This window comes from Chelonia mydas, chromosome 6 (assembly GCF_015237465.2).
Source record: "Chelonia mydas isolate rCheMyd1 chromosome 6, rCheMyd1.pri.v2, whole genome shotgun sequence".
Taxonomy (NCBI): domain Eukaryota; kingdom Metazoa; phylum Chordata; order Testudines; family Cheloniidae; genus Chelonia; species Chelonia mydas.
This window is the reverse complement of record NC_051246.2, coordinates 75,742,166-75,770,091: the sequence shown is the minus strand read 5'-3', so window position 1 is coordinate 75,770,091 and position 27,926 is coordinate 75,742,166. Positions and strand designations below refer to the sequence as shown.

The 27,926-nt window shown below is 40.6% G+C and overlaps 2 protein-coding genes and 1 pseudogene across 3 annotated transcripts in view; 2 read left to right on the top strand and 1 right to left on the bottom strand.

Annotated features, from left to right (window-relative positions):
- Nucleotides 1-10,314, bottom strand: part of AVEN (apoptosis and caspase activation inhibitor) — a 174,785-nt gene extending 164,471 nt beyond the window's left edge. The window contains exon 1 of one of the 2 annotated variants that reach the window (XM_043548087.1): nt 9,910-10,314. In XM_043548087.1, the coding sequence (XP_043404022.1) occupies nt 9,910-10,152 (243 nt within the window). In that variant the 5' untranslated portion in view covers nt 10,153-10,314. The remainder of the gene's footprint in view (nt 1-9,909) is intronic. The other variant, XM_037900504.2, reaches the window with a different exon arrangement.
- The window catches only part of CHRM5 (cholinergic receptor muscarinic 5), an 81,289-nt gene extending 59,051 nt beyond the window's left edge, over nt 1-22,238 (top strand). Inside the window, exon 2 of the mRNA XM_043548086.1 lies at nt 16,780-22,238. Within this exon, the coding sequence (XP_043404021.1) occupies nt 16,852-18,432 (1,581 nt within the window). The 5' untranslated portion in view covers nt 16,780-16,851 and the 3' untranslated portion in view covers nt 18,433-22,238. The remainder of the gene's footprint in view (nt 1-16,779) is intronic.
- On the top strand, nt 4,691-4,867 carry LOC114021681 (annotated as a pseudogene).
- Nucleotides 22,239-27,926: the final 5,688 nt, after the last annotated feature.

The following is a 27,926-nucleotide window of genomic DNA, read 5'->3' as shown; positions in this document are numbered from 1 at the left end:
GGGCATCGCTCACGTGTTAGATGCTGCCCACACAGATCCATCTGAGGATCAGAGCCCCAAGCTGTAACTTTCTTTATGGACCACAGTTCTACCAATTGTACTTGTATGTATTCATTTTAATCCATCTCTTAGGGACCATTTATTTTTTGCACTCTTGCTAAAGATTGCTATGAAGGAGAAAGAGAAAGGGAGTATATCATCACTTCATTTTCAAAAAAGAAAAGGAGTACTTGTGGCACCTTAGATATAACAAATTTATTTAAGCATAAGCTTTCGTGAGCTACAGCTCACTTCATCGGATGCATTCAGTGGAAAATACAGTGGCGAGATTTATATACACAGAGAACATGAAACAATGGGTGTTACCATACACACTGTAACAAGAGTGATCAGGTAAGGTGAGCTATTACCAGCAGGAGAGCGGGGGAGGGGGACCTTTTGTAGTGATAATCAAGGTGGGTCATTTCCAGCAATTGACAAGAACGTCTGAGGAACAGTGGGGGGTGGAGGGGTGGGAATAAACATGGGGAAATAGTTTTACTTTGTGTAATGACCCATCCACTCCCAGTCTTTATTCAAGCCTAAGTTAATTGTATCCAGTTTGCAAATTAATTCCAATTCAGCAGTCTCTCGTTGGAGTCTGTTTCTGAAGTTTTTTTGTTGAAGAATTGACACTTTTAGGTCTGTAATCGAGTGACCAAAGAGATTGAAGTGTTTATGAATGTTATAATTCTTGACGTCTGATTTGTGTCCATTTATTCTTTTACATAGAGACTGTCCAGTTTGGCCAATGTACATGGCAGAGGGGCATTGCTGGCACATATCACATTGATAGATGTGCAGGTGAACGAGCCTCTGATAGTGTGGCTGATGTGATTAGGCCCTATGATGGTGTCCCCTGAATAGATATGTGGACACAGTTAGCAACAGGCTTTGTTGCAAGGATAGGTTCCTGGGTTAGTGGTTCTGTTGTGTGGTGTGTGGTTGCTGATGAGTATTTGCTTCAGGTTGCAGGGCTATCTGTAAGCAAGGACTGGCCTGTCTCCGCTGCTACTCTGAAACTTCATTTTCACTTACTTTGATGAGTTCCCATTGTTGCTATGAATTAATAGGCACAGTTGAAGAACACAAAGCAGCAGTAACTGAGTGGTACACCCCCAAAAGAAAATAAGGGCAAAGCTACAATGTTCAGGCAATAAGAATAAGCTTAAAGCAATGTTGGCAACATAAGAGACATAGCCCAGGGACAGTTGTGACCCAGAATCTCAATCTCTCATCAAAAAAGTCTGGCCACCCCAGGGTTAAAGAGAATCTTTCTATAGCTATCCTCTGGGGAAAGGCAGGAATAGAAGCAGAATTGCAGTAACCTTGAGGCAAGGTTCTCACACACTCCACTGAATTTACCGATTTCACTGGCAAGGTTCTGTTATTGAGGTCTACCAACAGAAACACTGAAGCCTCATACTTATACCAGGTGGCATTTTTAAAGCAATAAATAAGATGACAGACGCACATACAAATGCAAAGGAATACCGTACATAAAAGTGGATGGGAAAAACTGGGAGCCCCTCATTCCATAAGACAGATTTATGCAGGCATGAATTACTTTGCTGTTTTAAAAACAGTCAGAAATATTCATTCCAGCATTTGTCATGGGGTCCTAAATCAACAATGAATCGCTTGCCACAAAGTTTTTCTTTTAAATTCAATTAAAACCTTTTGAGGACTACTAAAGAACAATATGATCATATTATGTAGGGCTGAAAAGCAATAATACTGTTCCCATCACTCACTCACTCTTGTGAGGAAATAGGAAACGGAAGCAGTCTCACATTAGCAGTCCATTTACACAGAACTATGAACCCACTTAAAATTCCCATGCTGAAAAATAAGACTGATTTTTAGCCCAATTAGAATATTCTGGGATAAAGATTTCTGAACCACCAGAACGTATAACTTTTGCAAACCATTTTACAAAGTTAGTTTTCTGTTTGACTACTCACAAAATCCCATTTGGCTTACATGAATAGTTCCATGGACTTCACTGGGGATGACTACATGTGAATAAGGCAAGCAAGATTTCCCTGGTCCTTGTACAGGTAATATTCCTACTGAGTTTTTCCTGTGGTAAGGATTGCAGCTACAGTCCCTAAGAATCCAACTGAAGATGAACATTCAAATTTTGGTTTCTTGCACATTATGGAAAACACCACAAAATGAAATGAGAAATAAATATATTCCCACATTGTTTTTATGTTTTGAAGCACTTACCTGTACACTATTTATTTTAAATGGTCAACTACCACCTATTTCTGAATAACTAAGGCAGTCAGGCACATAAATACTGGATATGATCAGAATAAAACAGAAAGGTTAGACTACCTACCCCACCTGCTGTTCATGACTAATGCTGTTTCCTTGGCAGTCAGAATGCTGTATTTTAAGCTGAGTAGTACAGAAAAATGGTATAATGGCAAATTCTCTGACCTTTAATTCTGTTCTTTCTCAACTTATACTTATTTTTTCTAATGAAATGTGCTGTTAAGTTCTTGTAAGAAGTCTTGGAATGAAGTTCTCTTAAATACTTAAAACCATTATCAATATACAGTTTCTTCCAAATAATGCCCCCCCTTTATAATATAAACCGAAGAGTGTTAATGGTTTATCTAAAATCCTTTAAAACAATTTTCCCGCTTTTAGAGTTAAAAATACATGCAACTTAAATGAAGACACCTTTAAAAGTTCACAGAATTTCAGGATGACCTCTAAGCGTACTTGCTTATAAAATTAAAGAAACTAGCAGACACACCTGGGAGAAACAGAGAGACAAAACTGTTCAGAACAGCAGAAGCAAGATAGTAAAAGTGCAAAGACAGAACCAAAGATGAAAAAGGGGGGGGAAATAACTTTTCCTATTTGGATTAGAAAAAGACACTATATGATGGACTTACAGCAGTTCTGTAATAATTTATTAATATTGTATGTTAACATGGTTACTGGGATGTTCACTGTATGACTAGATTGGGTTAAGCGTTGTTCGGAAAATAAGCAGAATGGAAAAACAATGGTTTAAGATAAGCCATCCATGATAAATGCTTGAGGGCTGGTACAGGACAATGGCAGAGCCATTCACTCTGAGGAGACTGGCTCAACTTCCTATGCAGCCTACCAAATTGGTGTGGACAAGCAGGAGAAAAAAAAAACCAGGAACAGACAAGGACAAGACATCTCTGGCTGGATAAAGAGAGATTCTCTTTCTGGAGGGAGGCTGTTTTGGGGGAGCCATTCAGACTGACAGAGATAAGAACTTACACCTGCCTAGATTAGCATCCCCTGAAGTTAAGTCTATAGGTAAGATAGATGTGTGTAGACTGCTGTTTTAAAATCCTTTATCTCTAAATGCTTTGTTCCAACTGTTAACATTAAACAAAAACTTTGCTGGTTATAGGCTCCCAAAGGAAAGAACCATAGGTGCCAAAGCTAGTAGAATCGCTTACTAAGCTCATCTGTAGTCAATGGCCCAATGTAAAGGCACAAGGCCTGACACCTGATGGAGTGCACTCAAAGACGCCTAGCACAGGGACAAAGGTGCAGTTAGCCCTGTAACTGTGACAGAGTAGTCATCTGATTAGTTGCAATGCTGCAGACAGAAATTAATATAAAAATGGATTTTATGATTTTTAAATTCTTTAATTAATACTGAAGGGAACTAGTCAATATTTCTTACTCAGGCACAACTTCCACTGACTTCATGTATGTATATTTTATATTCCTGTTAAGAGTTTTTGCTGAATAGAAGCATCGCTTAATATGGGCCCAATTCTGCAGTCCTATTTGTGAGCAGTCCTTTTGGCTATTACAAAGACTCTAAGAGTAAAATATCCCATATGCCACCCTCCACCTCCTATTTACGATGACTGTAAGGTTAGTGAAGCAAAAGTATTGATCAAGCTACAAAAGGTTCAAGTCAAGTTTTACTGACTAGACAGAATTTAACTTAGGCTGATAACATTAGATATTAATTTAGACCAGCGTTATATCTTTAAATAAAATACAAACAAAGTTCCAGTTTGAGACTGAAGTGAATTTGATGCCATCAAGAGGCTAACCACAGGAAAGGGAGTAAGAAAGCAAGCAACAGATCTATCCATTCAGCTTCCACCACTCAGAACATAAAAAATGCACTCTGACCTTTCCCTGGCTGTGAGAAAAGGAAAGTCAGCACAGACCAGGAACTTCCAGCTACACTGAAGCAGCAGGCTTCACATAACATGTCTGATATGTCACTCAGCAGTGAGAAAAAGATATGGCAGTTAGAGAGCACACTACATTCTGTCACAAATGTAATGACAAAAAATATAGAATTAGAAGGCAAGCCCTAAAGCTTTTTGATGCTGCCTGAGGAGCATCCAGTCAAGATAATTATCATAAGGAAACTTTAAATCCTTTCTAAAACTCTGAATAAATTATATACTTTTTTCTGTGTACACAGACTATGACTTAAACATAAAAGTAAAAAAATTCATGGTAGAACATGGAATAAAATACAAAACTGTCTAGAATATTAAGATAAAGGAGTTATACAGGATAAAGATGGAGACAAACATTCTGCTGGTTGATTGAAAAATTAGTACTTGATGTACTATAATTTCTAATTTACAAACAGAAAGAAAAAAGTAACTGAAAATGTGTTCCATTTATTTTTAACATAAATTAGATGGTTTAATAGCGCAAGCAACATACGTCCTCTATCTGAGGACTATATATTAAATGGATTTTTGGAACAGGGAGATGGAATAGGAGCTTGCTCCATCCACTCCACGCATCAACCTGGTATTTCAGTACCTCCAGGAACGGTGCACAAAACAAAAACAAACAAAAAAAACATAGAATTATCCAATATGACCCACACCTGCAATGAAATATGACATTTGGCAAACCAACTGCCCCAGAGCCTGTCTCTCCCATATATCATGTTGTGGTGGAGAACTGGGAACATTCAGTCTTCGCGCTAATTAAAACAAAGTGCATCCTGGTCAAAGATAACACCATTTGGTTGTCAGTCCCCTTTTTTTCCCCCTTCCCAAGGAAGAATATCAGACATTAGTCACACTGTTCCTCATGGTGTTCTAACCTGAGTGATTCTAGGCTTATTTTCTGAAAGAATGACACAGCAATTATGTCAATTCCTTAATAAAGTGTCCAGATACTTCAGAGAGGTGCATTGGTAATACATAAATCAGATTTAAAGAAAAAGAAAAACAGACCAAAACACTTAAAAACACAAAAGTGTTTGAGATGTAAATCAGTAACACAAAATATATGTAGACATAAAATTAATAAAATAAATTTGTATTTTAAAACTAATATTTTAACATTATTTTCTCCTTTACTATCCTAGAGTTCAAATTGCAAGTTTTTCTTGCAAGCCTAGACAAAAAACACGCTTCTCTGATACCATCAAAGCTTCCAAGTGAAAAGCAGAATCCTGAACTCCAGATCTCAAAAGTTAAAATGTTTCCATTCTAACGCCAGGTCTACACATAGGAGACTTTACCAGCATGGCTATGTCAGTCTAGCTATGTTGGCATAACCCTCTAGTATGGATGCAGCATACACCAATGGAAGAGGTTTTTCCATCAATGTAGGAATACCACCTCCCCCAACAACAGTAGCTAGAGTGATAGAAGCATTCTTCCACCAATTTAACTGCATCTACACTTGGGGTTAAGTTGGCACAGCTACATGGGTCAGGCTTGTGGATTTTTCACACCCCTGACCAATGTAGCTATGTCAACTTAAACTTTAAGTCTAGACAAAGCCTCACTTGCTTTGGGTACAGAGATTTACTAGTAACTAAGACAAAACATCTGTTGTGGGTCAACCTACACTGAGACTTGATTTACATTTAAAAGTTATGTTGGCATAGCTGTGTTTGTCAGGGGTGTGAAAAAACCACCCCAGTCACTGACATAGCTATGCCAACAAAAAACACAGAATAGACACTGCTATGCTGACAGAAGACCACTTCTGTTGACATAGGTAGCATTGTTTGTGGAGGTGGTGTTCCCACACTCACAGAAAAACTCCTTCTGTTGACGCAGGTTGCGTCTACAATAGGGGGCTATATAAATTTGGCTATGCGGTATAGGCTCTGTGACAGACATACCCTAAGGGTTTCTCTACACAGGTCCATTCAGGAAAGTTAACTTCACAACTCATTAATTCATCTTATGACACATGAAGTGCATTAAAACCCTGCATGGATGCTCTCATTCAGACGTAAAGTGGCTTTAGTTTGCTGTATATTAATCCTGGAGGATTAAACCACACCAAACTACGGATTTGTCTTAAAAAAAACAAAAAACAAAAAACCCACACCCTAATCCTGAATAATTCCATGTGTAGATACTTATTCCAGAATAAGGGTATGTGGCAGCGCTTTAACATGGCTGTGTAGTCACAGCTCCAGCGCTGGGAAAGAACCACCCCCACAAGGGGAGTAGCTACCAGCGCTGGGAGTGTGGCTACCAGCACTGGTGCACTGTCTATACTGCCACTTTACAGCGCTGAAACTTGCAGCACTCAGGGGGGTGTTTTTTCACATCCCTGAGCAAGAAAGTGGCAGTGCTGTAAAGTGGCAGTGTAGACAAGGCCTAACTTTCAAATGGAAACAAGCCCTTAGGCCACTTTACTTCTGAATTAGAGCATCCATAAAGAGGTTTAATGTGCTTTATGTGCATTAATTTCACACCATATGTTAATTTGTCTTAAATTTCCTGAATGTAGACAAGCCCTGAGACTAGCCATGCCTAATCAATGACTGACACAGTATGGGGCATGGTTTTTAACATGGTTTTTGTTTGCACTGCAGACAGGAAAACATTATTACAAAACAGTGTTAGAGATTTGCATTACAGCTTAAGGACATGCTTACATGGGGAAATAGCCCAGAATCAACTATTCTACAAAAGTTCTCCTTGTAGACACTCATTGTGCACAAAGAGTGCCTCTGAGCAAAAAAGAACCCTAAAGCCATGTCTACACAGGGATACTCAGGAAACTTAACATGAACATACTAATGGTGTGACATCAGTAAATTTCTCAACATATGAAACAATTTTGTTCATAAAAGTGTACTTTATTATAGGTTTACTGAATTGCTGGTCTCTGTTTGCCTGTAATTTTATTTGCATTTCATCTCTCATCTGCATGGAAGTAGGCTGAGCAGACCAAAAAGCTGACGACTTTAAATTTGACATAATCTTAATAGATCTCACCTAGGTTTACCATAATTGCAAGCATAATACAACAGAGACTTCCATATTAGAGGCTGAAATGCCAACAGTGAGAAGGGATTCAAATATCGAATAGGTTTCAGAGTAACAGCCGTGTTAGTCTGTATTTGCAAAAAGAAAAGGAGTACTTGTAGCACCTTAGAGACTAACAAATTTATTTGAGCATAAGCTTTCGTGAGCTACAGCTCACTTCATCGGATGAAGCTGTAGCTCACGAAAGCTTATGCTCAAATAAATTTGTTAGTCTCTAAGGTGCCACAAGTACTCCTTTTCTTTTTGCAAATATCAAATAGTTTACCCTCAATAGTTTTCTAAGCAAGGGATTTATATTCCGACTTTGCAATGTATTTTTAAACTTTGTGTAAGAATACAAGTCTGAAATTATTTTTAAAAAACATTTAGTTCAGCTTCAAGATCCATCACATTAAAATGGTTCTAATCCAAACAGGAAAGCTCTCCCAAAATGCCTGACCAGGACAAGGTTGGTTGGGATGGAGAGTACAGTCTTCTCTCCCCAGGGCTCCTCCATGGGCCCCAAGGAGCATCTAGAGTGACCCTGTAGGAACAGAAGGGATTGGAGGAGACAGATATTCCTAGTACTCCTGTGGATTCTAGCAAACTAAGAGCCAGCAGGCCAAGGTCTTCCCTCTCCACAGGTCCCAGGGAGCTACAGGAGCTGGTTGAAGGAACGGGGATGGCATGGTTTGAGGTCTTCAAAGTACCCAAATGGGAGCTGCCACACCTTCGGGGTACCTATCCAACAGTTCCAAGCACATAGGCAGGGAAATTATAGGATAGCTCTGGGAGCACTGTGTGCACTGTTGGTGCTGTCACATGATCCATCTCAGTCCCACTGGCACTGACGTAACAGAATAACATAGAGGATACTGACAGTGGTTAGTCTTGCTGGAAGTAAGTCTAATCCAACCTACAGTTGGCACACACATACGCCATTGGGAGTACTTTTGTGAGCAAAAATAAGGTGTGTTACATGTGCACTTGATACAAAGTACAACTATCAATAAAATAGTGAAAGTATTGTCAAATGCACAAAGCAAACAAACTGAGAAAATAGAGAACTAAAAAACACTCTCTGTTCTCTTAGTTATAGTAAACCTTTGGGGGCTACTTCCAAAAATATCAGATTAAAAAATTCATACAGAAATGTAATTTTAGGTTGACTGTTTCCCTTTAAAGTTAGAAAAACTGTCTGTAAATAATCAACAATACTGGAATATATACAAAAATATCCAGTTAAAAAAATTATACAAAGGTTGAAACTGTTGTTATTTAAAGGCCACACACATGCATGGGCTCACATGCCTGCCTGCCTCCCCCCCCACACACAAATAGCTTCAACTGAATTAAATTAACTGAATTAAATAAATTTTGCAAGCACTTTCTCCTGCAGACAAGGCTTATCATGGGGCAGTTATCTTTGTTATATTCTCTGCAGTAGATGTCAAAACTCTTTAAGACTTTACGTCCTATTTCCTGTTGCCTGTACTCTTGCAGGATCCAGCACAAAGTAAGCCAAAGCTATTGGTTTTCTCAATTATTGCAGGTGCTGCAGAGTGCTTTTATTCCACCTGCATTTGTATGCCCCAGGATTGAAAACAAAACTTAATATTCAAAATAGAGAGTCCAGTCATTTTTATGTATGTAACACCATAGAAGTTTATATTGTATATAAATGACATTACTAGTGAATACACTTTATGTAATGGCACCAACCAACAGTTTCATTTTATACTTTAAGGCCCTGATTCTGCACCAGGATCCATTTGTGCGTTACACTGCAGGACTGGGGTTAAGGCCATATACCAGCATAAGCAATGGTGGGAGCCAGAACATAGCTGATACACCAGCTGACACCAACATTCTAAATCATCACATCATCTAAGGGCTCAGAGTGCGATCAGAAACGTGGCAGAAGCAGCTGCTCTATCTACACCTGGCTCCCCATGGTGCCAGACCACTACTATAGTCAGGAGCTCACTCACAATTTAACTGGGAGATTAACCAGACGGCATGAGGAAGAACCACAGTATAAGAATCAGAAATACTGAACCACTGATCCCAAAAAACACAGCACAACGCCACAAGCAGAATTTAAGTGAAAGGGGTGGGTGACGTGTGATATGCCGGGGTGGGCACAGTGGCCTCTCAGCTTCTGCAGCTAGTCACTGGTGCCAGTAGTTGGTGCCTCGCTCCTCCCACTCTGCCAAACAAACGCGTTCTGGCAAGCGGCACTTTTCAGTGTTACACTAGAGATGGATTCACGCCACGAAATCCAAATCTGCATTTCAAGCGCTGCACAGCGTGTTACCCTCCCCGGAGTCTCACAAAACAGGCTCGGGGGAGTCCAGCCCCGGGCTCGGCTCGCCACCACCTCCCGGGTAATTTTCAGACCCAGCACTGCTGCGGGGGGGTTACGGCTCCCCTCCTGCAGGGCGCTCCTCTCAGCCCAGCCTGCACCTCTAGTCAGCGAGGGGGCGCGTGCCGGGAAGCGAGCAGCAGCCAGGGGCCGAGCGGGGCCTGTGCCTGCTGTGGTGGCTGCAGCAGCCCCTTCCCGGGGCGGGCGCGTGCCGCGGTCTCTGCTCCCTCTTACCCGTCTGTGGTAGCGAGCAGGGGGGGGAGACGCTGCCCCCCGGCTCCGAGGGTCTCGCCTGCCTCGGCCCCCGCCTCCTCCGCGCCCATGAGCGCCGCCTCTTCCGCGGCCCCCGCCTCCTCGGCTGTGTCCGTCCCCGCCGCCTTCTGCTGCTCTATCCCCGCCGCCGGGCCTCCTCCTGCCCTGCCTGTAGCCTCCCCGCCTGGGCCGCCCGCCGCCGCCTCCGCCGCGCTCCGCCTGCATGGCCCGGCAGCGCCTCTCCTTCCTGCTGCGCGTGCAGCCGAGAACCGGCCTGGCCCGCGCCGCGCCGGTCCCCGCCTCCGGAAACAACCACCGGGCAGGCCCGAAAGAGGGGGCGCCGGGTCCGCTCCCACCGGGACGGCACAACGCCCCGGCCCCTCAAATCTTTCCCAACCACAGCGACCCCTGCCCACCACCGCATAGCACAACAAGCCACCCTGAGTCCCTCACAACCACCCCGAGCCCCTCACACAACCACAGTGACCCCTACACAACACAACCACCCCGAGCCCCTCGCAACCAGGGACACCCCGCCCCAAAATATCCACCCCGAGCCCAACACCGCACACAACAGAATCACCCCAAGTCCAACACCACACAACCACCCCGAGCCCCTCGCAACCAGTGACACCCCTTGCCCAAAATAACCACCCGGAGCCCCTCACTACCACAGTGATTCCTGCACAACACATCCATACCAAGCCCCTCGCAACCACGGTGACCCCTACACAATATAATCACAGGGGCCCCACACAACACAACCACAGTGACCACTAACACAGCATAACACTGAGACCCTTACAACTAAGCATACCAAATCCCATAACAACTAAACCATGCAACAACACAACCACAACTCACCAAGTTCCCTGCACACACAGCCCTTCTCTCTCACATACACTCCACAATGGCTACACAACACACCAAACCCCACCATTGGCCCATTCTTGCACACAGACACCCCGTAACATTGACCCTCCCCACACAACGTAAACACAATGAGCCCCCTATGCACCTGCAACAGCCTAGTGAGCACCTTCACTACACACAATATCCTGACCTAACATATTGAGACCCCATTAGCATTGATTTCCACACAACACAACACAACCATGACACACATATCACAACCATATTAATGCTCACAAACAACCATAGTGAGCTGCCACAATTGCCACAAGTACACTAAACTCACGGTGACCAAATGGACCTCTGTATTCACACCCTACACACTATTGTAATGTACAAAATATGCCTTGTAAGGTATCATTTGAAAACTAATAACTTTCTGGTCAGTAATATCATGGTGAAGTGTATGTAGCAACATTATATGTAAAGTTATGAACATAAGCTGAAATCGTGACTGAAGTGTGTTTACTGGACAAGTCTGTGGAGTGGATAAATCTGTTTTTCAAAGACAAAGGACAAGTTCATAGATTCATAGATATTAAGGTCAGAAGAGACCATTATGATCATCTAGTCTGACCTCCTGCACAGTGCAAGCCACAGAATCTTACCCACCCATTCCTGCGATAAACCTCTCACCTATGTCTGAGCTATTGAAGTCCTCAAATCATGGTTTAAAGACTTCAAAAGTTGACGCCTCTAGCCAGGTGACATCAAAACTGATGGGCTGTCACATATCAAGTAGCCATTCTTTGGCAGGGAAGAGTGGGAGGAACAAACAGATCTGCATCTTAGCATGAAACCTCTACCCCATCAGACCCCATGCCTCCTTGCTCTCAGCTGGGAAGAACTTTATCTAGGGGTCACTTTCTGGAAAATGCATTTCAAAGGGTGACTAAACTATAAAAGTGAGGGGTAAAACAGCCCATTGTATCTCTCCCGGTCCATCTCTCTCTTTTCACCTAAAAAGACAAAAGACAACTGTTGGATTTTGGGAGTCGATCCTGGCCTGAGAGTTTGGTCAGGAGTGTTACTGGAAACGTGCTAAGGGATTTCACTTTGAATCAAATCTATTCTGTTAAGTTTAGAAAGTGTTTCATTTTTATTTTTCTTGTGATGTTTCTAACCTTAATGCCTCTTTACTTGTACTCAAAAACTGTCTCTTTGTAATTAACTAAAGTTCTTTTATTCTTTAATTAAAATAATCTGGTATTGTGAATTGTTTGGTTAACTTCATTTAAGGTAGCAGATTGTTGTATGTTGATCCCCTTAAAGGGGCAACAGACCTAATATATTTGAACTGTCCAGGAGATGGCTAGACAGTGCAGTACACACGTTTTAGGGGGAAATCCAGGACTGAGAGTGTGTTGGGGGTCACCCTGCAAGTAGTAACCAAGGCTTCCAAAGTGTGGCTGCTGTTTGCTGACATGCTGCTGGGGTCAGGGTTGCTGGACCAGGGCCTTGTCTATACACAGACACTCAGGGTGTGACCTGCATGCTGTTTGAATGTTTGTGAGAAGCCCAGGTTGGGAGTAACAGCAGCAAAGCCTTTTGAGGCACCCCAACTTACAGGGCAAGGGTGACACACTCCCTCAGTGGTCTGGTTTGCATCCCAGAATCAGGGGTGCTGGAACTGGGGGTGTGGCAGCACCCCCTGGCTTGAAGTAGTAGTAACAACCAAATACATGGTTTCCACTTTTAGCACCCCTACTATAAAAATTGTACCAGCATCTCTGCCCAGAATGTCATACCCACAATACCTAGCCACATCTCAGAGCACAACCACTCCAGTCTATCCACACAGCACAAGTACAATGATCCTTTGCACAAAACAACAAGATCCACAATAATTAACAGCACCACGCTCCTCATGAAACACAATCACACACCACAAAAATCACCACAACTACACTGATGCCTTCACTATACAACATCATGCCACATTACAGAACAAGGCATAATGGTTTCAAGTTGCAGTGGGGGAAGTTTAGGTTGGATATTAGGAAAAACTTTTTCACTAGGTGAGTGGTGAAGCACTGGAATGGGTTACCTAGGAGGGTGGTGGTGGATTCTTCTTCCTTAGAGGTTTTTAAGGTCAGGCTTGACAAAGCTCTGGCTGGGATGATTTAGTTGGGGATTGGTCCGGCTTTGAGCAGGGGGTTGGACTAGATGACCTCCTGAGGTCCCTTCCAACCCTGATATTCTATGATTCTATGAATTATTTAGTCACTTTTGAAAATCCTGGGCATACTTTTTTTCACCCAGTCACTTTTAATTGTATATTCATAGTGATGAGCATAAATCATGCATCAGCATACTAATATATTACTTTAATGGGATTGTAGCCCACTTGCCATTCAGTGGTTTGAAAGAAGCAGCTCCTGTAGACAGCACCAAATAGGTAGAGGATGGGAATCTGAAATTGTCTGTCTAGCCTGTGCCTAAGATCTAGACAAGCAATGGGTGCTTGGATGGAGAAGAGTTAGAGTTCATGCACCCTAGATCTGACTGACATTCTTGGATAAGTGTGCCTGGAATAGGCTGCACAAGGTTGGGACCATCCAGATGTGTGCCCAGCCGAAACCAACACACTGTTTAGGAGAGAGTACGTCTGCTTCCAGCTACAGAAGCACACAGATGTTCACAAGCAAGTGGGCCCTATAATTCTTTTACTCCAGGAACAAGCTCCATAACTGGGAGAACAAGTTGGGGATTAGGTCCTGCTTTGAGAAGGGGTTGGACTAGATGACCACCTGAGGTCCCTTGCAACCCTGATATTCTATGATTCTATGATTAGACAAAACAACCACACTAAACTCCTACATATATCAGATATCCCACCTTGTAAAGATTGCACTGACCTAACTAAATAAATCTAGACACTAGTTTTGTTAAATAGATGCAATGTCTTTGTGTAAATGGGGCTTAAGTTAAAGCAGGACTGAAGCTGCTGTATTTTACTGCAGGGACTGGGTAGGCCCCCAAATGTTTCTTCCACCAAAACTGAGAAACAGGTCCCTGATATCTAACTCACCCCAAGCCACCTGCCATATGCCCCAAATGTATCTTTTTCCCACTCTAATGTTTGTGCTGCCTTCTGTTAAACTTCATAATTATTCCTTAAAACACACTTCTTTTATGAAGCGTAATCTTATTGGGGAAACTTTGTTTAACACCTGACCTTGCTCTTTATTATTTGCTTAGTTTGATGAGTCTTCTGCAGGAAGGAGAGTGCTATAAATTGTACATGATACTAAACAGATTATGTACCAAAAGAGTCTGAGTCACCAATAGAATCCTCCAGGAACAATGAACAAACCACGTAATTCTGATGCTTCTTTACCTGGAGGCGAGGAGGAGTCAGAGGGGCAAAATGGCTTGAGCCACTAATTTTGTTCCTGGAGGAGAGGAGGTGGCTGCTACAGAACATCTCCTTCAGCCTTCTCCTACCCAGACCAGAATCAGTGGTCCTCTGTTCTGACTATCCTCCAGCCTATAGACTCCCTTTCACCATCCCTTCCCCCCAGTAGATAGATAGATATAAGCATATTACCAACATGCTTGCTTTGAGAATTACTTCTATCTGGTATTTCTGTCTGAACTGTTTTTGCTGTCTTTTAAAACATTAACTTTTCAGAGGAGTTGTCTTCTATATTTTGTACTGTGCTAAGAATACTGTAGATCCTCAATCAGTAATAAATAATTAGTAATATTATAGTAATATTATTATCAGTAATAAATAAATAGTAATATCCTGTGTGTATATACCCTAAAAGCTTAACTACTGTTTGTCTTATTCTGGAAATTATATGGTCATATTTCATCTAATAGGACAAATAAAATATCTTCATAAGTGCTTGAATGATCCATCAAAGAGCAGAGATTTTTGACAGCTCCAAGTTATGGCACTTATCCACTGGTGCAAGTAAACAGCAGCATGGAACTGCACAATTTGGGGAGACCTCTTTGAGAGGGCCAGTGTACAGCGGCACTACACTGACAATGCCAGACTTAACATTTTACGGAGTGAGGTTGGGGCTATGGACACACCTTCTCCCTCTACCCCACCCCACTTTGCAGCATTATGTGCCCTCAGGGATGCACAAAAGGAGCAGCCCCAGTGCTTCTTGAGCACAGGCACTACAATTATGAATGGCCATTGTGTAGACTGGGCAAGGTGAGAAGGTTCCTTGTAGTTCAAAACCAGAACTTCAAAACAATCCAATGAAGTGGGCTGTAGCCCACAAAAGCTTATGCTCTAATAAATTTGTTAGTCTCTAAGGTGCCACAAGTCCTCCTTTTCTTTTTGCGGATACAGACTAACACGGCTGCTACTCTGAAACAATTTTGCTAGCGTCTTAAATACAAGCAACCAAATTCATCCCTGGAATAACACCATTAACTACAATTAGCGTTATTTCATGAATGAATATTACTGAAGGGGTTTTATTTCAAAAGTATACAATAGATTTTAAAAAGATAGTGGTCACAACAATATATATTTGCCCCCTCTTCAAAATACACTTTAACACCACCCCAGGATATAGATAGGCAATACTGGTGCTAAATTGCTCAAAGTAATGCAAATATTAGGTGCATTTCAACATTACAACAGACTATTATTTCATGGAATCTGTATAGGCAGCACCTGTGCCCTGCTTTGAAAATGTGTATTTCAGCTGAGAATTATGCTGTTGAATATAAAACACATTGCGATGTGTAATGGTTTGCTGTGTATTTTCATAGTGTGCTCCAAACCTACTAGTACAAGTTATGTATTTGTTCTGATTAAATCCACCTGTATAAAGTCTGAGTATTTGAATTATACGCAGATGGAGTGCAAAGTGGCTGGGAACCCACAAGCCAGTGCCATGGTGCAAGGCTGCAGCCACTATTCCAGCCCATAGTATTCTGTACTATTCCTCCCATATTTGGCTTGAGTTGCTAGTCTTTTAAGTAGAGGGAAGGAGGAGGCAGGGAGTGAAGTATCTTGAACCACTAATTGTTTACTTCGAGCAGAGAAGTTGCTACTACAGAGCAACTCCTCTTTCAGTCTTCCCCTACCCAGACCAGAACCAGTTGCCCTCTATTCCTGACTCGCCACCAACCTAGCTATCTCCTTTCTATGTGTAGTCTAACCCTCTTCCCACCTCTACCAAAATCTAGTGACTGCTCTTTCTCTCTCTCTCTCTCTCTCACCAAATCCCTCAACTCCACAACCTCTCTTCTATCTAGCTCTTTAATCTAACCCCAGGCACCCCCCAATCCTCTTTAACACCAATACTGCTCTTGTGTCTCCCCAAGCTCCTCCAACTGCATCTTTCCCTCCTGCCTCCTCCAGACACACTCAACTCATCTACCCACTCTTACCCTCGGTTCTCCTGATGGTTCCCCAAACACTGGCTTCTTCACAGAATCTTCCTAATTTGTTTTTGAAATGTTGGCAATTATGATGCACAGTGCACTACATTCAAAAAGGAACACTATGAATCCCTGTCTCATTGTTTTGTGAAACTTTAAATGTCTGTGCATCGAAGAACATGTCCTGTATCCTACTAAAATATTTAAGAGATAAGGGGTGACAAGACTGAATACTTTATGAAACAGTAGTTATTTTGGCTGCACTTAGCATTGTTTCAGGATCTACAGAATGCAGCAAAGTTCCCTAAAATGCACCTTTAATTTATGAGTAGAATGGTGGAAACAGCAATCACAATGCAAAGAAAGCATGAAAATAATCTGATTATAATGTTTCATTTGCAGCAAAAACAGTCATTTGGAGCAATTTGTGTTATTTAAAACATTAAAATAACATTTTTACTGCTTCCAACATTCTATATATACAATGACTTAAAATGTCAATATTTTGTGCTAAATAAGTCTGTTGAAAGTCCTGTGCTGTTTAATGAGCTGCACTCTCTCTCTCCCCTTTATTCTTTACAGGTCTCTTCAAAAAATATTATCAAGTACAGAAAACATTCTTAATATCCTGATGATAATACACTAAGAACAAGAATGGAAGTAAATTCAACCTTTGTAAACAGTACTTCTGTTAACCATAAACAGTTAGAAGGGCATAGCCTTTGGGAAGTCATTACAATTGCCACTGTCACCGCGATTGTAAGCCTAATAACCATAGTGGGAAACATTCTTGTAATGATATCCTTCAAAGTCAACAGTCAACTCAAAACTGTTAACAATTATTACTTGCTCAGCCTTGCTTGTGCAGACCTCATCATTGGAATATTTTCTATGAATCTTTACACATCTTATATACTAATAGGCCATTGGTCTCTTGGAAGTCTGGCATGTGATCTGTGGCTAGCATTGGACTATGTAGCTAGCAATGCCTCAGTAATGAATTTGCTAGTTATCAGTTTTGATCGATACTTTTCCATCACAAGACCTCTAACCTACAGGGCTAAGCGCACACCCAAAAGGGCCGGCATTATGATTGGTCTAGCTTGGTTAATTTCCTTTATTCTGTGGGCACCACCAATCTTATGCTGGCAGTATTTTGAGGGAGAACGAACTGTCCCATCTGAAGAATGCCACATACAATTTTTGTATGAACCCATTATCACCTTCGGCACTGCAATTGCTGCTTTCTACATCCCAGTGTCAGTGATGACTATTTTATATTGCCGCATTTATAAAGAGACTGAGAAACGTACCAAGGACCTTGCTGAACTTCAAGGCTCTGAGTCTGCGGCAGAGCCTGAGATGATAAAACCCCAGAAAGCTCTTCTGAAGTCCTGTTTTAGTTGCAAGCAACAAAATTTAGCCAAAAGGGAGAGGTGTCAGGCTTCATGGTCTTCATCCAGTCGAAGCACTTCAGCCACTGCAAAAGTACCTCAAACACCAAATACTTGTAATGATTGGTCTAAGGCAGACCAGCTAACCACCTGCAGCAGCTACGCATCCTCAGAAGAAGAGGACAAACCTGCCACTGATTCAGTTTTTCAAGTAACTTACAAGAGTCCAGCCAAAGATAAGAAAGAAGAGTTTAATGAGGAGGAGAATAAGGAAGTTTTTATCAAAGACCACCCTATGGAAAATGATTTTGAGACTCAGAAATACTTTCTATCTCCAGCCAAAAGCCAAGTGCAAAAAAGTCCAAAATGTGTGGCCTATAAATTCCACTTGGTGGTTAAGGCTGATGGCACCCAGGAAACCAACAATGGTTGCCGAAAAGTAAAAATAACTCCTTGTTCTGCTGCTTTATCAAAGGACCCTTCCATCAAAAGCATGGATCCAAATTTAAGTAACCAAATCACTAAAAGGAAAAGAATGGTCCTTATAAAGGAGCGCAAAGCAGCCCAGACTTTAAGTGCCATTCTTCTAGCTTTTATCATCACTTGGACTCCCTACAATATAATGGTATTAGTCTCCACATTTTGCTCAGACTGCATTCCTCTAACACTGTGGCACCTTGGATATTGGCTGTGCTATGTGAATAGCACTGTTAACCCTATTTGTTATGCTCTCTGTAACAAAACTTTCAGAAAAACTTTCAAGATGCTACTCTTCTGTCAATGGAAAAAGAAAAAAGTGGAAGAGAAGTTGTACTGGCAGGGTAATACAAAACTGCTATAATTGAAATATACAATGAGAGGCAAACATAAAAAGTATGTAGTGACATTGTCCATGCATCGTAAATTGGCTGCAGTTCTTTCTTTTCAAAGTTGTTGCTTTACATGTCTGGGGACAAAAATTCCCGCACAGAAAGGCCAAATTTTGCATAATGACAGTCTTGTGCATGGGTTCCAGAGGAAAACAGCAGCTGCTATGAGTGTCTATGGGTGTCTGCAGTCACGCAATGGAGCTGCATTACTGTCAACATCTTAGGGGCCTGTGGTGTTCCCTTTCAGCCAGAGAACGAGTAGAGTGAATCACAAACCCCTGGAAATTAGCGATGGATAGACCTGTTAGGTCATCCAGTCCATCTCCCTGCAGTTGCAAGGCTGTTTTCCTGTGAATTTTCTAGTGTTTTGTCTATTCTAGTTTTATACATCCCTAGCAATGGACCTTGCACTACTTCCCTTGTGACACTATTCCATAGCCTGATGAAATGGCACAAGGACCATTTAAAAGTGAAAACAGTAGTGCCCAAAATAAAGCATTGGGGGATCTTTTGGATCCCAAATGGGCAAATCTGTTGAGGGCAAGTATAAAGCTAAGAAAATGTTCTATTGTAGGATAACTTTTCTGGGTGGAGGGAGGACTCATAGGTCGTATAATGCATAATGTTACATTGGTGTAATATTAAGAACCCAATGCCCATACCAAGGCTATTATACAAGTTAGTATCACCTGGAAACAAGTAGTTAGCAGAAATTTCTGAATTTTTATTTCTTCATATACCTGGAAGGGTTATTTTAAAGTCACTATATCAATGCAAAGTGATGGTGCAAATTAGAATCTCTTCTTTAACTCCACTACGCCCCCTCAGAAAATCTACCTTTAGTTTAATGATATACAGAACACAGGAAAAATATAAACTGATGTCATGCAGTCATCAATATATCATGAAGTTATTAAAAATACTGAGAAAATTGGTATTGCTGGAAGATGAAAACAAGATTTTTTTGTGACTCACCTCTGATAGTTTCTATATTAATCTTAATATTATTTAGCACTTATGCAGCACTTTTGATCTTCAAAGAACTTTACAAATATTGCCTAATTAATTTGTTTGGAATTATATGTTCTCTTTGGCCAGATCTTCTGGGCCGGTCGAACTGCTGGGTGAGGGGAAAGGTGGCTGTTAACCACCTTTGTGGCTCCTGGATTCTGGGGCCAGCATGTGCAGGCCCTGAGCCCAGGTGCAAGTTAGTGCAGGACACAAGGGGCTGTTCCAGGAAATGAGGTTTGCTGGGGTCTAAGGATCCCCCAGTAATGCCTCTCCTGAAAGGAGGGGTGGGGTGTTCAAGGTGGCATTGTGGTTTGGGGCTGCATGGAGGATTCCGTTTGACAGGAGATCTCATATAGATGGATTCACTGTCATTACGGCCACTTGCAGCACAAAGCTGCTGAAGTGGGGTAATGATCTGGCTCACTGCAGTGTAATAAAATCAAGTGTCAAAAAACCCAGGAGGAAACAAAGGAAATGGCAACAGAAATCAGAGGGTATAAGAAAAGACTGAGAATAATTAAGTGTTTATAAAAAGATGACAAAATAAAGGTCCTGTAAGGAATTACAAATACTGCACTAGAGATGAGCCCAGGTCACAGGGTTCAAATCCAGATCTATCTAGCCTCTATCAAACTTCAGGGGTATTTGGATCTAGAGTTTTGATTTGGGCCCATCTCCGTATTGCATGTCACAATATACTTAACATGATAACACAGTGTGACATGAAATACTTGCACAGTGCAGAGATAATGCAGGAGATTTTGTGCTAGTTACCCTGAATTTGTCATTGTTTTCAGTGAAGTTTGTTTTTAGTGGAGCTGGCCTATAATTTAGTTAATGGTAGTTATCATGAAAGACATGTTTTTTCTATAACTATCCAATTAATTCACGTAAATGACCACTGTGTAAGTAATTTTTTTAATATTCCTAATTTTCAGAGGGAAAATATATGTCAATGAAAGGCTAGCAATATGTGAAAAAATGTATTTTGAATTCAACATGATTGATTTTGAAGTATATTGTATTGTCCAAGTAATTTCTGGTACTTTAGCATATGATTATTAAAGGGAAGTATGGGTTTTTATGAAGACCCTTTTTTTGATTTACCTCTGTCACCCTCCAGAACTTTTTCTGTGTATAGTGAGTGGCTATTATAGTGGGTTGATCTTATTTTGCATTGGATCAAACACATAAATAGTGTGTTTGATTCAACACAATATTAATGTGCACATCTGTGACAAAAGCTATAGTAAAGGCAAAATGTATAAGGCTGTACGAGTTCTTGCTAGCTGCAATGTTGTTGCTAAAGTAAAGCATTGGCTTCTACTTCTGAAGTTAAATGGGATATTTTTGTTGTCCCTTTTGGGTTTCTGTTAAACAAGAGTGTTTTGTAAATGTTTATGGACTCTGTGCTGAATAGATGTATAAGATAGATTATACAGTGATGGATGCAACTATGTCAGTTCAATGTAATTGTGAAATATGTGCTCAAACTATGCTGCTAGCATCTGAGACATTACACTACCAAACTGCAAGGTACTTTGTAAATACCTGGAATTATATAAAAGAAATATAGGATGTTTATGCTTTCCTGTTATGTAGTATGGTAACATGAACCTCAACAAAACATAATTTAGTTATTAATTATACCTTGTTTTCAAGTTCTGTAAAGCTCCCTTTTAAACTTAATGTAGACTAAAAAGCTTACATTATCTGGATTCCTGTTCTTTTAATGATTCTTTACACCAGGGGTTCTCAAACTGGGGACCTTGACCCCTCAGGGGGTCACGAGGTTATTACATGGGACATTGCGAGCTGTTGGCCTCCACCCCAAACCGGCTTCACCTCCAGCATTTATAATAGTGCTAACTATAAAAAAAAGTGTTTTTAATTTATAAGGGGGGTCGCACTCAGAGGCTTGCTGTGCAAAAGGGGTCACCAATACAAAAGTTTGATAACCACTGCTTTATACAACCATTAACTTTGATAATTGGTTATGAACTAGGGACCTTGTGAAGAGGTCTTTTTTGGTTAAACTTCTATATCTCTAAGTAAGAGTTCCCCAGTCCAACTGCACATGAATATTTTTGAGGATCTAATCCTTACTCAAAATAAATGTCATAATTTCCTCTCTCTTTCCATATACTCTCAATCCCTTTCCCCTAAAAAGTATCAAATAAAGTAGTCCTGACTCTTCTGTAGATTTCATTCTGATTGAAGATGCAGACTTGAAAGATGTTCAGAATTCTAGCATAGAATATCTAATTAAAAGAGGCATATATTCACCTTTTTGTGGGAGGAACTCAGGACACAACAGGGCCTAGATTGGGCTCAAAACTCCTTCTTTTGTGGAAAAATCCTGTTGAATTTAAGAAGAATGAAACCAAAAGAGATCTACAGAAATTATTCTAACTAACCTATAGAATTTGATAGAGAATTATCTTTTCATTAGAATTTTTAAATCAACCTATAGGATTCAATAGAGAATCATACCCATACTACAGGAATCCACAGACTGGTTTAAACATTTTGTAGAAGGAAGATCAATCAATCTTAATTTTTTAAAAGATTTTTCCACGGGGTCATTTTTTCTCATTTCTTTTAATCAGAGGTAGGTCCAAACTGAGACCTGGATCAGAATGCTGTGAATTTATGGGGCACATAGTTCTGGATCCAGATGTGAACATGTACTTCAAAAAAGAATCCTGCTCCAAACACTTCCATCTCAATCCTGAACTTGGGGGGAAATTGTGATTCTGATCCTATACTAGAACTCAGCATCATAAAAAGGTGTCATCTCTACTTTTAATTACATCTAATCTCGGTATTACTTATTCTGGACACTTTCCAGAAAATTGTGACATTCTTTCCTAGCCACATTTGGTACATAACAATTTAAAATTAATTGTACAGGTCAAACTTATTTAATATATCTAAGAACAAATGTTCCTAAGGATAGTCACACTTGAAGAAGCTTTCTACCTGATACAAGCAAACAGTAAAAACATCAATGAGACGTGGTAAGTGGTTTACATTTGATAAATGAGAATTCATGGTAACAATTAAAGAATCCCATGTAATTCTGGAAAATGCTGTTATTGTCCTGGAGAAAAGTCACTACAAAATTGGGTGCTTTTATTGTGGGAAAGTAGAGCTGAATCAAAACCCCATACCTCCAAACCCTAAAACTTCAGTAGAGTTTGAAGTTTGAACCCAGATTCTGATTTGAACTTTGCAAAAGGCTCCTATCTATATTATGGGCCAGCCGAAACTCTAAATCCAAAATACCCTCCAAAACTTTGGGATTTCCAAAATCCAAATCTGGATCTGAATTTTCAGGAATTTCTTGCTTGAATGTGTGGATAAAAATCCATTTGTACCAGGAGAGTATGGAGTTGATGTAACCTGTTTAATACCATTTCTTTGATAAACAGCTGAAATTCTTCTGAGGTGAATTGAGTTCGGTTGATACTGATAATCTATTCAGAAACTTCTGTCCATGAAAACAATAATCTTAACACTTCCACTCTGTGCAGTGAGTTAGTTGAATTCATACAGACTACTTCAGGCCATTTAGAATGAGCATCTACTGCGATTAAAAAAAGTGTGTCCCATAAGTGGTCATTCATTACCATGGTGACTCCCAAGGATTCAAAGGAGCATGTTTAAGCATGTGTTACATTTGATGACAAACTTGACATTGATACACATGTGAAGGAAATGGAAAAACAATCTGTAGACACCAAACAAAATTCCTGGTAAGGACTTTCATTTTTACAATTCCCAAATGGCCTTCATCAACTTCTTAGAATACATATGGTCTGGGTTTTGAAGGAATAACCACTCTAGTACTACACATTAGGCAACCTTGATATATACTTAACTGTTCTTTTCAAGCAAAGAAAGCTGGAAGTTGTTTGTGTGCATAAGCCATTCATTCATTACATATCATACATTTTAGCCAGTACTGGATCACTTTCAGTTTTGTATTTTACTGTGGCATTTACTGGCAATGGTTCAATTTGTGCCAGTTTGTCTGTCTACTGATACTGCAAATTTTAGAATTAAATCAGTCTCTGTAAATTACTGTTTTTGGATTGCTTTCTTTCTGCATACCCCACTCTAGGAACCCCTTAGTTCATCATTAAACTCCCTCCAAACTGGCAATGCTCTTTTAATTTCCAGACTTCAGCCACATATTCAGAAATTGTTACATTTTCTTTTTGATTCCATTTATAAAAGCAGAAACACTCTTCAATTACCAGTGGTTTTAGGGAGAGATGATTTTGTAGAATTTCAACAATCTCAGCAAATAATTTGTCTGCAGATTTAATAGGTGGTGTTAGGTTACATAGTGGGTTATACATTTTAATACTCATCGCACTCAGTAAAACCACCATCTTTTTTCATCAGTTATATTATTAGCAATTATATACTGTTCCAGTCTCTTAATACTAGTAGGCTAGTTCTCTGCTGAGCTATCAAAGAAGTCTATTTTCTCCAAACAACCAGGAATTTTTAACCTTTAAAATATTATGTAAATGTGCAGTTAAATCTGATTCCCAGGGGCTGTAGGCTCCAGTTTCCTTTGTACTTTTACTAAGTTTCTGCAATCACTCTCTGCTTCACTGTATTCCTGGATTAGAATCCCATCCTCATCACCAAGTGTTGTGTCTTTTACTCTTTATACAATAAATGTAACATGAAGGAACCACATCGATACAATGGGATTCAGATAACTGAGTTTACTAACTATATACTTACTAGCATATAAGTATTTGGGGTTGGGGGGGAATTTTCCCCTGGATCAGATTATCAAAGACTCTGTGGGAGTTGGGGTTGCCTTCCTCTGCAGCATAGGGAACAGGTCACTTGCAGGTTTAAATTAGTATAAATGGTGGATTCTCTGTAACTTGAAGTCTTTAAATCATGATTTGAGGAATTCAGTAACTCAGCCAGAGGCTACAGGTCTATTACCAGAGTGGGTGGGTGAGGGTCTGTGGCCTGCAATGTGCAGGAGGTTAGACTAGATGATCATGATGGACCCTTCTGGCCTTCAAGTCTTTGTAAGGCCTACTTACATACATGATCTCTGCTGCTCTGGCAGGGTTTTAGTGGCTCATAATCCTTTGTATAATGCCATGGTGTAAGATCTCACATTATTGTCACACTCAGATTTTAACTGAAGTCTAGTCTCTCTTATTAGTACTTGGGTGACTTCATATTGCACACTTCCACCTACAAAGAGACCAGCAGGAAGTTATCTAAAACTCAGAAAGGCTGGATCTCTAATCCACTGAATTCTGTGGCCACTGCTAGATTGAACACAGTGGAGAATTAGGGACAGAAGCTATCCCTGGCATAGGCTTCAGTCTCAAACAAGTATTGTAAACATTAGATTACCCAGGAACTTTAATGGAAGACAAATGGGCTCATACAAGGCAGCACCTTTGAGGTCATACCATTTGGCACCAATGAGACGTGGTGGGATAAATCTCATGATTGAAATATTGGTATAGAGAGGTACAGTTTGTTCAGGAGGGACAGACAGGGAAAAAAGGCAGGTATTGCACTATACATCAAGAATATATACACTTGTTCTGTGGTCCAGAAGGAGGTGAAAGGTAGATCAAATTAAACTCTCTGGGTGAAGAAGAAAGGCAAAATAACAGGGGTGATGTCATGGTAGGGGTCCACTGTAGACCACCAAATCAGGAGGAAGAGATGGATGAGGCATTTCACATGACATTCTCATAAGTAAACAAGGGAAATGTGGTCTAGCTGAAGTTACTATAAGATGGGTACAAAACTGGTTGAAAGAGCATCCTTAAAGAGTATTATTAATGTTCACTGTGAAACTGGGCTGATGTATCTAGTGCGGCCCTGCAGGGGTCCTTCCAGGGTCTGGTATTATTTGTTATTTTCATTAATGACTTGAATAATGGAGTGGAGAGTATGCTTATAAAATTTGTGCACAAAACCAAGGTCAGAAGGGCTGCAAGCACATTGGAGGACAGGATTAGAATTCAAAATGACCGTGACAAATTGGAGAATTGGGGTATGAAATCAACAAGATGAAATTCAATAGAGACAAGTGAAAAGTACTACATATAAGAAGGAAAGAGCAAATGCACAACTGCAAAATGAGGAATAACTGGCTAGATAGTAATACCGCTGAAAAGGATCTGGGATGATAGTGGATCACTAAGGGAATATCAGGTATTGTGATGTAGTTGCTAAAAAGGCTAATATCATTCTGGAGTGAATTAACAGGAGTATTATACGTAAGAGATGAGAAGTAATTGTCCCATTTTACTAAGAACTGGTGAGGCCTCAACTGGAATACTGTGTCCATTTCTGGGTACCACACTTTTAAAAAAAAAAAAAAAAAGATGTGGACAAAGTGGACAGAGTCCAGAGAAGAGCAACAAAAATGATAAAAGGTTAGAAAAACTGGGCATGTTTAGTCTTGTGAAAAGAAAACTGAGGGGGAACCTAATAACTATCTTAAAATATATGAAATGCTTTTACTTTTATAACGAGGACTGTCAAGGTTCCTCCCCCACTCTGAACTCTAGGGTACAGATGTGGGGACCTGCATGAAAAACCTCCTAAGCTTATCTTTACCAGCTTAGGTCAAAACTTCCCCAAGGTACAAAATATTCCACCCTTTGTCCTTGGATTGGCCGCTACCACCACCAAACAAATACTGGTTACTGGGGAAGAGCTGTTTGGACACGTCTTTCCCCCCCAAAATACTTCCCAAAACCTTGCACCCCCACTTCCTGGACAAGGTTTGGTAAAAAAGCCTCACCAATTTGCCTAGGTGACTACAGACCCAGACCCTTGGATCCTAAGAACAATGAACAATCCTCCCAACACTTGCACCCTCCCTTTCCTGGGAAATGTTGGATAAAAAGCCTCACCAATTTGCATAGGTGACCACAGACCCAAACCCTTGGATCTGAGAACAATGAAAAAGCATTCAGTTTTCTTACAAGAAGACTTTTAATAAAAATAGAAGTAATTAGAAATAAGAAATCCCCCCTGTAAAATCAGGATGGTAGATACCTTACAGGGTAATTAGATTCAAAACATAGAGAACCCCTCTAGGCAAAACCTTAAGTTACAAAAAGATACACAGACAGAAATAGTTATTCTATTCAGCACAATTCTTTTCTCAGCCATTTAAAGAAATCATAATCTAACATGTACCTAGCTAGATTACTTACTAAAAGTTCTAAGGCTTCATTCCTGGTCTATCCCCGGCAAAGACAAAATATAGACAGACACACATACCCCCTTTGTTTCTCTCCCTCCTCCCAGCTTTTGAAAGTATCTTGTCTCCCTATTGGTCATTTTGGTCAGGTGCCAGCGAGGTTACCTTTAGCTTCTTAACCCTTTACAGGTGAGAGGAGATTTCCTCTGGCCAGGAGGGATTTTAAAGGGGTTTACCCTTCCCTTTATATTTATGACAAGGACTGTGATCAATTATTTTCCAAGCCCACTGAAGGAAGGACAAGCAATAATGGGTTTAATCTGCAGCAAGGGAGATTTAGGTTAGATATAAGAAAAAGCTTTCTAACTCTATGGGTAGTTAAACTCTGGAACAGGCTTTCAAGGGAGGTGCGGAATACCCATCAGTGCAGGTTTTTAAGAAGACATTAGACCAACACCTAAGCATACTTGGTTCAGCACATGGGGCTGGACTTGACTTCTGGAGATGCCTTTCAGACCTACATTTCTATTATTCTATTTTTTATGATTTCTATGAAAATTATTAGGCGGTAAATCTGTTGTTCCTTATGCAGACTTCCCCACTTTGTTGCTGTTACAAACACTTAATTGCATGATTCTGACAGAACATATTCACTTTTATACTTTGGTACACAAATACATCTAGATGCCCACTAGTCTTCTCACAGAGATGATTTCTCAGTCTCTATAATGTGGCCTCAAAAACATGTGTGTGTGAGAGACTTGGATTCTCCAGAGCCAGAGGAGAATGGCAACCTCACAGTTCCCCACCAAACATTTCAAGACTCTTTTCAGCAAAACAATAATACAAAGATCCTTACAGGCAGCAGGAATTCCAGTCCCTGAGCTAAAAGCTGACTGTTTCCTCAGTTTCTAGCAAGCAAGGGAATCTGTAGCCTATTCCAAAGCAGTACAGGTACTGAGAGCCAGCCCTCATAGCAGACACATCTCTTGGTCCTACATCAACCAACCCCTGAGTTCACAGTGTTGTCTCTAATGCCCATACTTGTAACCTTTTTTCGTTTGAGCTCCAGTACACAGATGGTGAAAGTGTGGAACCTATGAGAATGCTTGCCCTTAATTGAAACTGTTATGTACAGCTTTGGAAACAGCCACTAAGCATATCTAGTAGCTACCACACCCCTCCGGTCTTTCCCAAATTGCCATGGCCCATTTTCTGCATGTGTATATGCACATA